The 12,327-nt window shown below is 33.6% G+C and overlaps 1 protein-coding gene across 2 annotated transcripts in view; it reads left to right on the forward strand.

Annotated features, from left to right (window-relative positions):
- The window catches only part of LOC129749797 (netrin receptor unc-5-like), a 555,087-nt gene that overhangs the window by 25,129 nt on the left and 517,631 nt on the right, over positions 1–12,327 (forward strand). For both annotated transcript variants that reach the window (XM_055744887.1, XM_055744888.1), the window contains exon 3: positions 254–470. In XM_055744887.1, the coding sequence (XP_055600862.1) occupies positions 254–470 (217 nt within the window). The remainder of the gene's footprint in view (positions 1–253; positions 471–12,327) is intronic.

Below are 12,327 nucleotides of genomic sequence, written 5' to 3' on the forward strand. Positions count from 1 at the left end.
CCTGCAGCAAAGTCACATCTTGACTAATTGAGGTACCCCGTTCACATCACCGTGTTGTTGTTCATATTCCGCTAAACAAAGAAACAACTTTGCTAATTGAAACTACACACATAACCTAGAAAAGGGAAAAAACCTGAACCCTTCCTTTCGGTATCAATATTTGAATCTCATTAGTTTCACCGCTAATTTCTAATTACCCCATACTCACCGTTTATTTTCTTTTGCTTTTATTCTTCTTCTCCTACGACAACAGCTCTCGTTCAAGTGCAGTGGCGGTCACAAACCAGCGCTAACGGCCCAGGAAACCCACGTGGACCCTCATACCGGGGTCCAGCTGCAGGAAGCGACCACCGAAATCACCCGGGAACTGGTGGACGAATTCTTCGGCCGGGGCCCATACAAGTGCGATTGCCTGGCTCGATCTTCCCGGGGACTGGTGCGGTCCCAGCCGGCCACCATCCAGGTTGCATGTAAGTGTTAATTACCATCCTCTTCGAGAGGTAATCCCCGGTGGAAAAAGGGGGGACCTTTCCTTCCCAAACAAACGGGGGACTCTAATCTTTCTTGGGAAGCAGATGGCTTTCCATAGTTGGAGGCTAGTGAGGCTTGAATTTAATTATTCTCTCAAATGTAAAAAAAAAAACCATTCATAATATACACCATTTGAGTTTACGAAAGGTGTTTCTGCTCTCGGAAACTTCACTTTAGAAAATATTATGTTTTCCTTGTATACTTTTCTAGAAGCTTATGCAACAATGTTCAAATAGAAGAATTTTTGTCTACAGAAACATAAAACTTATCAGTTTTCGAAATTAGAGCCACACACCCTGAAAAGCGCAGCCTCATTCCCAATTCACGTTAACTAAACGTAAGCTAATTTGTACCTTTACATTCCGTAGGAGAAGTTCATTTGGCTAGTTGGCACCTTGTTGGGGCACCAATTGGGGTTCCAGATTTCGGCCCAGGAAAGCTTGAGCTCTCCGTTTGTCAATATTTACCAGTAGTTTGGTCAGTAAAATTTGGTGCCCATCACATTTTACACATCTAGCTGGGAACCTGAAGGGTTTTGGTTAATTAGGGAAATAAATTTGTTTGTTTTGTTAGGAATTTCAAATATTGGTGATGTTTTTTTCAGCCACTTGGAGACTCTACTTGTGGTGTTTAGGTTATGACCCGGAATAGGAAGTTAATCAACTTGGCTACTGGTTTTGAAATCTTAATTTACTTTTCAACTGCGATCTTAGAGTAGAATGATCGTTGTTTTCTCCGAAACTCATCGATTAACAAGACGAATATCAATGCGTTAAAGCTGAGTTGACGTAAGGAAACATTGTAAAATTGATACTTACATTAACTCTAATCCACTTTCGAGTGTCAATATGACACTGTTGGAAGTTTGGTGGGTTGTTACTTTTTTCGGGTGCATCCAAATCATTCCATTCCCTTGGGAACCCTCAATGAATACCTGTAATCTGGTTTTGCATCATTACTTTTTCATGGACGCACCCTGAAAGCCCAGGAAAAAAGTATCCGTTTCAGTTTGCCGTTAATCAAAGTCTAAGAAAAAAAAATCCAAAATAACATGTTCCGGAAAATAGAATGCAGATCAGCTACGGAATGTTCAAAAATAATTTTACTTAGTGTACAAAAAAGCTGAAGTTATATGCTGCACATGAGAATTTTTGAATTTTTTTAAGATCATTATCAGAAAAAAATTAAAAATTGGTGTAAAAACCGTACGTTTCAATAAATGAATCGTCAAAATAGTTTAAGTCACACCAAATAATTTTGAAAAAAGTTTTGAAAAGTGGTCATAATTTGGTACATTTCTGCAGTTTTAGATCGTCAAAATACAAAACTAAAAATTTTTGACGAATTTCAATACCGATTCGAGTAGTTTAATAAAATAAGCGCTGCGAAACTATACAAAAATATTATATATAATAAACTAAAAGTAAATCCAGAAAATTTACGTGGACGCTTGAGTTTTTGGTGTTTTAGCCTCTCCGCTGGCACCGAATATAGAAAAAGTTAGGAAGGATCAGCGTTTTTGGCGCTGATAGAAAAGAGGTAGGCAATGTTCAACGCAAAAGTACTCAACTGGAACGAACCACCTTATGATTTGATCGTTTTGTTGCCCAATACTACCCACTTTTGGAAACGAATTTTTATTTTTCATATTTTTGTAAAATGTCGCAGCGCTTATAAACACCACTAGAATCGGTATGAAATTTTTTTCTGATAAATTTAAACTTATTTCGGAAAGCTTGCGTTGACATCCTTGAAATCCAGTTCAAAGTTTTATTGAATTCTTAGAAAATCTGAGGAATTGCAAATTGACAAAAAGTTAAAAAAAAGAGCTACCTTTGAAAATTTGTCATAAGTTCTGTGTTTTGTTTTTTTTAACAATCATTGTTCTGGAACGAACGAGCCACTGAACCACCCTAATATTTATGCGAAAAAGGCCTAGTAGCAACATGGCGATGCTGCGCGCATTAACGGATGTAATGCGCGCCAAAAACAATCGGGTTTTCGGGTCTCGGGTTTTCAAAGGGTCGAGACAAATTTAGCCCCAGGTTCGGCCTCTTTTGCCAACCAACCATCATCGGAGACAGATCAACACGGTTACAAGTCGGAGGCCCGAGCGGCCAAGTCAGAGGCCAGCATGGCCATAGTCAGAGGTCCAAAAGGGACCATAGTTTGTGTCGGAATAATTGTATTGTAGTTCTAAGTTCGGTAATATACAGTCCACTTAATTGTTTGTAATGTTTTGGAATGAGTGCGTTATTTTTATTTCGGTAAAAGAAAATCTGATGCTATCGATCCTAGCCATCAGGGGCGATCCTGAACAATCATAAATAAACCGCAAAAATGTACCAAATCACGTCAACTTTTTCAATCCTCCTTTTTTGACATAAACTGATTTGAAGGTTCGTTGTACGGTTTTTAAAAAAAAATCAAAAATATATATCCTTCTGTGCAACGTGTAGTATCTGACTTCAGATTTCTTGGACATATGTATAGTTATTCTTTTTTTGCGCATACCGTAGCTGATCTGTAGGCTTTTTCCGAAGCATTTTTTTTTTGTTTTTTTTTACTTTAATTATCGAAAATATAAAGTGTTGATACTCCTGGGACTGTAACGGCCAACGGGTAAAAATTTCAGGAACGGATGAGGGTTAGAAGTTATTGAAAGAGCTCCATAGAATGGAAAACTTATTTTGAAAGATTTTTACGCACACAATTCGGAACTTTTTCGAGATTTTATCTATCACTTCTAGCTTTGAGACTATGACGTTTGAAAATTTTTATACTATCAAGCTTCAAGTTTAATCAATCATTGTTGTTTGACGAACTTACACAAAAACTGAAATCAAATATTTTTATCATCCTCCATTCAATCAAGGACTTACATTTATACTCTGAGAAACAATGTTTAAAATAATCTTTATTTTTAAGAAAATTCAAATGAAAAATTAATATTTATTCCTAGAATTCATAAAAATTTTATGAGTTTTTGAAATTAAAGATTTTTTTTTCGGGGAGTTTTTTCGGCCTGTAATCTTGTTTTTAGCAAAAACGACGTATTGATTTATGTTTCCAACGTTAACACTATAACACTATAAACAATATTTTAGTCCCTGAAGAAGATCCAATAAGCATCGAAACGTTGGAAACGTCAATCAATACGTCGTTTTTGCTAAAAACAAGACTGCAAGCCGAAAAAACTCCCTGAAAAAACATATTTACAGTCGAATTTTTCCTCCACAGAAACTAAAGATATAAATTTATATTTCTACTTGGTTGAAGACTGCAAAACGTTGAAACTTTCAACATCAAAATTATCTCAGATTCCTCTCAGTAAAATATAATAAATACCCATCCTGGGGAAGAATAAACAAAAGTATAACTGTAACTGTCTGCAAGACCATATTTTTCAAAATTTTATATATGAAACCTTTCTTGTGTTTCAAAAACTGCAATTTGTTTCTAAATCTGATTTGATACTTAAAATTCCAAGAGCACTCTACTCGTTTTAAAACTCTGTACAAGATACTTGAAATTAAACATTTTTATCCTTGGTCATTAAAAAATTAACCACTTCCTCAATTTGAATCTTGATTTACAATATGAATATTTTTAAACCTCATCCTTCGAATATGATACTGAGTTAAAGTTTCCAGATTACCTAGTTATATCCGGGTTTGTCCTGATATTTTATACAACATTCCCGGATTATTTACTTAAGAAATGGCAATTTACAAATCAATTAAAACGAAAAAAAATTTGTCAAATTTTTTAATTTAATTCTCCAAAATTAAATTTTTGAGCAAGTTTCATAAAAATAATCATTCAAAGTTTTAAGAAGCCTAAAGTACCATTTAAAATCTGGTGATAAGTTTTTTTGATTTTTTCATTCATTTTTTTCCTGATCTTTGTTGAGTAATTACTGGGTTTTGACAAAATTTGCCCGAGTATTGCCCGGAGTCTTGGTCGTAGTTATTATTAAAAATTGTCTGGATTTGTTCGGCCGGATACGTGTGGAAAAAATTCCGGCAACCTTATAATAAATAGCACAATGATTAAAATTCCAAACGGATTACGTATAATTTAGGTTATGGTCACATTGAAAAATTCAATTTTTGTTTCCTTATCGTAGTATGCATTGCATTGAAAGTTGAACTTAAGATCGCAGAACACTTATTCTGATGCGAAATTCATTTTGGTATTTGAATAATTTGAAATCTTGGATTTAAAATTTAGGATAGAGATAAGCAATTCTCTTTCCAAATTTAAATATAGATAAATTGGGTTTTCTTTGAAATCACTGATTTAAAAAAAAGTTTTTGTCACCAGATCTGAGACACCAAACTATAATTTTCGGATTTTTTCGTGAATTTAACAGATTTCATAATTTTATTTCAACTTTCCAAACTAAATTGTCAGTATCATTTTTCTAGCTTGGATATTTTTGGATTTGAAAGAAAAAAATATATTGACAATTGGGTTGGATTATTGACCTATCCAAATAACATTTAAAATTTATCTTCATTCTGACTGACTTGCCTGATTTTTCAATTGAATTCCTGATAGCAAAAATATCTTTTTTCTATTTTAAGCAGTACTAATCGACTGGACAAAGTTTTTGTTTGCTACCGCAAGTTGAATCTAAATTCTGATAAAGTTTTTGATTTTTAATTTTGAGTAATATTTGAATACAAAATTTATTATATCAACACTTTTGCTAAAGCCCATGATTGAACATTATTTAAAGTTTGACAACCCTATTTTTGAGCAGGAGTTCATGTGAATATATTTAAATTTCAGAAAGAATAAGACAGAATTTGAGAGTCCAATTTTGAAAACAAAAATAGGTGTTGAAGCAAAGTTCCTTTTTAATATAATTGTAAATTAACTTAGAAATCAATAAATGTATTGTCTCATAGATTTTTGTTTAAATTTGTTATACAATCGATAAAACTTATCAATTTTTTCCGAATGTTTCTCATTATCCACAGATTTTCATGAATTAATTAACATTTTTATAACTTAAATTTTATTTAATTTTTGAGTTTGTTTTTTTTGCTTTTGCCTACAAAAATGTTGTGAAATCGAGGTATACTTGTTATTTTTTCGTATGCTCATTTCAAAATGAGCTATTTCCTGACATACCTGACTTTTCAACTGAATTCATGTCTTATTTTAAATTTTTAGGGACAGATAATAGAAAACAGAAACAACTTGTTTAGATATTATTCACTTTCAAATATAGGTTTTAATAAAGACAAAGGAATAATATTAAATAAGGAATCTGATAATTTTTCATGGAATCTTGTGTTTTATGAAGAAAACGCGTAAAGCTTTTTAAATATCACTTCTTGAGTTGTATTATCCTTTTTTCAAAAAGCGAAAGATTTATTCTACAATTGAAGAGAGATCAAAAGTTTTGGGAAAAATGTCGCGGAGTGGTAAATTCCTGACAAATTAAAAAAAAAATCATTTTTCAAAGATTTGGTCCCACATTTACATTTAACTAGTTGCCTTGGAAGTAAAAATAATCAGCGTAATTGAATTCTTTGTAGAGAAGCTTGTTGGAATGTTATTTTTTGGGGAAGAGTAGGCGTGTACTGAACAGTGCTGCAAATAATTACTGTTAATCTTCTATTTCAATTTCAAGCAAACATTGCTGAAAGTGAAAAAAAGCTCGATTCTATTATCATTAAGTTTAGTAAATGACAACAGAGCTTGTACGACGCGCTAGACTTGCGACGCGCTAGACTTGCCGAAATTGAATAATAACTGCTACCTAATATAGCTATTTTTGAAGGGTTTTGGTGAAAAAATACGTCTTTTTCAAATAGTGTGTATGGTTGGGAAGATTGAGAAATGAGTATTCGAGTTGGCGAAAAGAATGCTGGAGAGGGAGCGTGTGGGACAAATGTGGGGGACAAAACTATGACAAAATTACGACAAAATTACGACAAAAAATGGTAAAATTATTACATAAATTATTTTACAAATTGGCAATAAAATGACGAACATGACAAATGTGGTAAAAGTATGACAAAAAATTATACAAATGTGGCAAATATGACTAACATTTTACGATACAATGACAAAAAATCAACACAACTCTGTCGAAAATATGATAAATGTTTTAAACATATGATTAAACTTTGACCAAAATATGACAAAAATAACAAAATTTTGGCAAAATATGACAAAAAATGATTAAACCATGACATAAAATTGTGATAAATATCAGACAAATTCATGGCAAAAATCTGACAAATATGAAAAATTATGACTTAAATATGACAAAAATTTTAAACTAAAAGGACAAATATCCGACTTTGTTATCAAACTATGTAAAAATATGAGAAAGTGATAAGCATATGACAAATATGACAAAATTTTGTATTTATCTATCACATTTTGTGAAAATTTTGTCCTTTTCTGACCACATTTGTCATATTTGTCAAATTTTCTTAAGATGTTTACCACACTTTTCATGTTTTTGTCATTTTTATTTGCCATACGTTATATCCTCTAGATGTGAATGTTCATCCCTCCGACGATCAGAATCATTTATATTTGTTGACTTTTCTATTCTATTCTTTTCAGTTTAAGCTTTTTACACTTATGGAAAATAACAGTCAATACCATTCGTGCTTGCTTTCAGGAAATTTGTGCGGGAAGGTTTTCTTTAAAATTTTAAGAAAAGTCTAACAATTTGTGTGAACTGCAAAGAAAAGTGCGAACTACAACGATGAGATCTTATGAAGCTTCGTTCGCTTAGAGACGTGTTTAACAGCCGCTCCTGAACTAAAATGAACTGAAAAACCTTCGGGTAAGAGCAATCAATTTAATTGTTTTTCTTTTCTGATTTAAAAATAACGAACACAAACATATAGGATCTCAGTGAAACTTCATGTTTCTTTGAAGAGATCTAAATTCTGCTTAAGACTAAAGCGTACATCTTTCAAGGACAGGATGGCTAGCATCTTACTAATGCTAACACCACCAGCCAACAGAAAGAGTACTATGTATGCCGTGACCAAGAATCGATCTCATGACCTCTGGCTTAGAAAACTTGAACAATATCCTCTAAGCCACGGTCGGTGGCGATTTCAACTTTACATAACATAATCACTTTGTTACTCTATATAGTTTTGGCAGAAAATTAAAACTTTTCCCTCCTTTGTTCTTTTATGTTTTTCATTAGCGGAGAGTGAGGATACTTGATCCCTGGGGATACTTGATTGCTTCGCTTTATCTCGAAACAGGAAGATCTTACAAATACCAAATGTTCTAGAAAATGTGCCAAAAGAGAACAAAACAACAATGCTGGTATCTCAATAAATTTAAAAAAAATTATTTTTCGATTTATTGAACTTTGTTTGAAAAATTATTTTCTTCAGAATGGATCGTGATCATGGGTTATCATGAAATGCTGTATTTTTCTAAAAACCAGAAATTTACGCCTTTAAGTATGCAATGACATTAAGGTAATAGAAAAACTTTTGGAATTTTCTTTGTCTGATATTTATAAACTGTGAAATGAGAACTAATATGGCAAAAAATAGTTAACGTACCTTTTATCGTCGTATTTTACTATATTTTTGCCTAGGGTCAAGGACCCCTGCTTTAAGGATCAAGTCTCCTTTAGTAAAGGATCAAGTCTCCTGTAACTTAAGAAATATCACAATTTTTTGGTCTCGCGAAAACGCTTCTAGTTTATTTACGAGTTCATGTATCGATCCAACTTTGGAGCAAATAAACATTTAATTACACGCTGTCAGAAAATGCAAAAGACGGTGAGTTGAAAATTTATTCCAAAAAGATATGATTAAAATAAGGGAAGAGGATCAAGTATCTCCATTCTACCCTACATGATTGTCATGGCTGTAGTAGTATCTGCGATGCATGTTCTATGTATCAGATACTTTGTTGACAAAAAAATTGTGGAACGCAAGTTTTTCATTTTCCAGAACCACATATGTTTTGATCATATAGTTGTTATAAGAAGAAGAAATTTTTTTTTACAAAAACGTTGCTAAATACTGCATTTTAATAAAAATAAAACGAAAATTACAAATAATTGGTAAATTGGTAAAAAGAAACTATGAATACTCTTGGCTTGGTTTGTGATATTTGAACTAATATCATTAATTTTTCAAATTTTGCAGGGGATCTTGGACACACAAACTTAATTTGATTTTGAAGCATGATTTGAAAGAATTGCATTTGAGACAGCTGAACTGCCCACCAGTAGATATGAGTGTTATGTGAAAAAATGCATCCAAAGTTTTGTTTTGCGAATAACTTTTATAGTAAAACGCACTTTGAGTGGCATTTTCTTCAACACTTTGGGAACAAAGGTTTTACAAAACTGTTTTTATAGTAGTTCAGAATAAAAGCAAGTGTTTCCCGTGGATAACTTAAAATGATTAAAATGAACATGGAACTCATATGCGTAGAAGCGCTTTAAAGTTTCTGATAGAAAATTGGAAATTTATAACGGTCGCCATTAAAACCTCGGTAAAAGGATTCCTCCGAAATTTTTGGTTTCGGTGTTTTTTCATGGTTCAAGAATCGAAACATTGACCGGTACCAGACACATTTTAAACATTTATTCACGTTATTTGGAACCTTCCGTCAGAGTCAGAACGTTAAATTCAACGATGTAATCAATTTACAAATTGCACTACTACTAATCGAGTGCGGTTTAATTTCATCGGAAAGGTGTTGTTTGCCGGTGAAACGAAGGAGAGGAGGTGTTCGAAATAAAATAACCTCAATAAACATTAGTCACTTGGGCGGCTGTGGCGGCATCGTCCATTTCAAGCGCATCTGGTTGGCAGCCAGGGCAACCATCAACCGAGACAACTGCTGCTGCTGATGAGATGTCTTTGGCGCGCCGAGTTTCTAGCACAACTTGGAAGCTATCTAGAAAGCAACAAACGCTGTACCAAGTGTCTATTCCCGTTTTTTCTCGCTCTCTAACTCTCTGTCGGTATAAAGTTTAAGTAAATTCAAGTATCGGGAAGATATTTACGGTGCTATTGAATTTTATTAATATGTTCAGGCAAAAGAGGGCGCGCAATGAACGCGGTCAGTCCAAGAGTGAAGAACATTCGTATGAAGGTACGAAAAGCAATATTCATCGAATCGACGCCATTCTCAAGAGGAGGTAGAAGGAAAGCGGAGGAAAGATTGGCGCGAAACCCAACTTCAGCATTTTTACAACATCTCGTAAGAATGTGTAAATAACTGCAACAACATAAATAAACCTCACTCGCGCGGGAATGAACTGGTTCCAAGTCGTGTATTTTTTCTCTCTTATTTTTTTTTTTTGGTGTTACTTCTCAACACGTTAAAGTCAATATGTGTTTAGGGGGAAGGTGCTTGAAAAAAAGGGCAAAGTGGCAACGAACAGACGATTCAGCCCAGGCCCAGGTATGTTCGTTGCGCATCGAGAGCCGTGAAAATGCGCGGTCAATCGGCGAGTAAATATTTCCCAAAGCTTGACCTACCGATCCGTTCCAAAGTCGGAGGCTGACGAAGAAGAGAGGCACTAAACAGCGATTTGAGACAGCTGGCAGAGAAGAGGGGGGAAGTTGCTTTAACAGCGAATAATTAGTTTCAACATGCACAATTACCGGGGCCCTCGAGAGACCGAGAGATAAGGTCCCTGGACCAGGTGAGCTATGTGTGCTTCGAGGTAAAACGGTTTCAGGTGAACCAGTAAATACCTAATGGGCGATCTCTTGGAGGGGATTTGGTTTCAATACAAATTTAGAAAGCATAAATTAAACTAATTCCCGTTAGTTGAAAGCGTATTGATTACAGCTCTCTCTGCTATCTGCGTTTGCCGATTTTGCACATGTGTAATCATTAGGACGGAGTGGCATTAGTACTTAAAGCGGCTTTGTATGTTTAACTAGGGGAGAATGAGGATACTTGATCCCTGGGGATACTTGATTCCTTACGTATATCTCCGAACTGGAATGTCTTACAAAGATCAAATGTTCTAGAAAAATGTGCCAAATGGACAAAACAGCAATGGTTGAAGCTCAAAAAATTTTAACAAAATAAGTTTTTGGGTTATTCAACTTTGTTTGAAAAATTTCACAAAATGTGACTTGAAGATCTGCTTTCATCATTTTAAAATGTTCCTAACATGGAAATATTATAACAAACATATTTGTTCCAATACATCAATCTTTCGAGTGTAAAATGAACTTCAGAATACGATATTTTCAAAGCGATGGAAAACTCCCAACTTTTTTCAGAAGAAGTTTTCTAAAATGTTGATTTTGGGTTCAATTGATCACTAATATATGGGTACAAATGATCCCGGTATATTCTTCTTCTCAATGGATCGTGGTCATTGCTGATTACGAGATTACTAATATTTAGCCAATAGTTAATATTCATCCATCAATTATCTGAAGAAAAGGGCTAAAATAATTGATTTTCACTTGTTTATAAAAAATTGCGCCCGTAAGTATGCAATCTCATAAGGGTTGAGAATAAGCTATAGATTTTTTTTTCTGACAATTATAGATTGTGAAATGAGAACAAACATGACCAAAATAGTCAATTAACATTCTATCTTGGGTTTTTGTTTGATTTTTTCCATGGATTAAGGCTTCCTGAATAAAGGATCAAGTCTCCCCTAACTTCAAAAATATCGCAATTTATTTACTCCCACGAAAATGCTTCTAGTTCATATACGGGCTCAAGCATCATTCTAATTTTAAGAGCATAGAAACTTGAAGTTACACGCTGTTAGAAAATGTAAAAGAGTGCGAGTTGCTAAGTTTTTCCAAACAGATATGGTGAAAATTAGAAAAGGGTATCAAGTATCCCCACTCTCCCCTATTGAAGCATGATGACTGAATTGGTCCTGTAAAAAAAGATTAGTCTTATACAAAAATTATAAATTTTCTCATTTATCTTTCGAAAAGTTTCTGTCCTCTTCTTGAAGCTTCAAGAATGTGTTTTGGATAGAAACAATACATTTATTTTAATTTTTGCAGATTGTTGCTCAAATTTTAAATCTTGTTATTTTTTTTTGGAATCATTTATAAGTATCAACGCAGCCATTTTATCATCATATATTAAAAAATGGTTTATCTTTTAAAGTTTTTGAAACTATATAAGGTATAATATACATATATAACTCTTAATCAAGCACTCTGAGGTGTTGATATTTTCATGTTGAATCAAAAAAAATTTATTTTACCAGAAACGCTCGCGAAAGTATGTCGAATGCAAAAAATTTAAAATTAATCATTGGACTTCTAAATTGATTTCTACTTACCTTAAAATGAAATAAAAATAATTCCCGTAAGCTGTTAACGAATTTCTTCAAATGATGTTAGATTATTAGAAAAAAATTCTACCACGTGACGAGCAGTTGCGCAACGATCGAGGTGGCTAGAACAAGTGGAGCGTGATCTGGCGAATGTGGGATGCCCGAGAAGTTGGAGAACGGTTCCCATGAACCGAGTGAATTGGAGGGATAATTTTCATCAGGTTATGACGTAGACGGAATACCAAATAATTAAAAATATTTACCATATGACAAAACTGCACTTTTAACAGTGTTCAACTGTATCTAATCCTGTGCATGTGGATAAATAGATTCAATTAAACAATCAGCTAAATTTTACGAGGAATTGTTTAAATGACATCCGTCTTAGAACGGAAAGTTTTATTTATGATCCAGGAAATTTAATTTACGTTTTAATTGGTGAAAATCAGGCTTGTGTGAAGGATCCGTCCGTGTGGGAGGTTTTTAAAATTCAACTTGAGCTC

The sequence above is a fragment of the Uranotaenia lowii genome, chromosome 2, assembly GCF_029784155.1.
Source record: "Uranotaenia lowii strain MFRU-FL chromosome 2, ASM2978415v1, whole genome shotgun sequence".
Lineage (NCBI taxonomy): Eukaryota > Metazoa > Arthropoda > Insecta > Diptera > Culicidae > Uranotaenia > Uranotaenia lowii.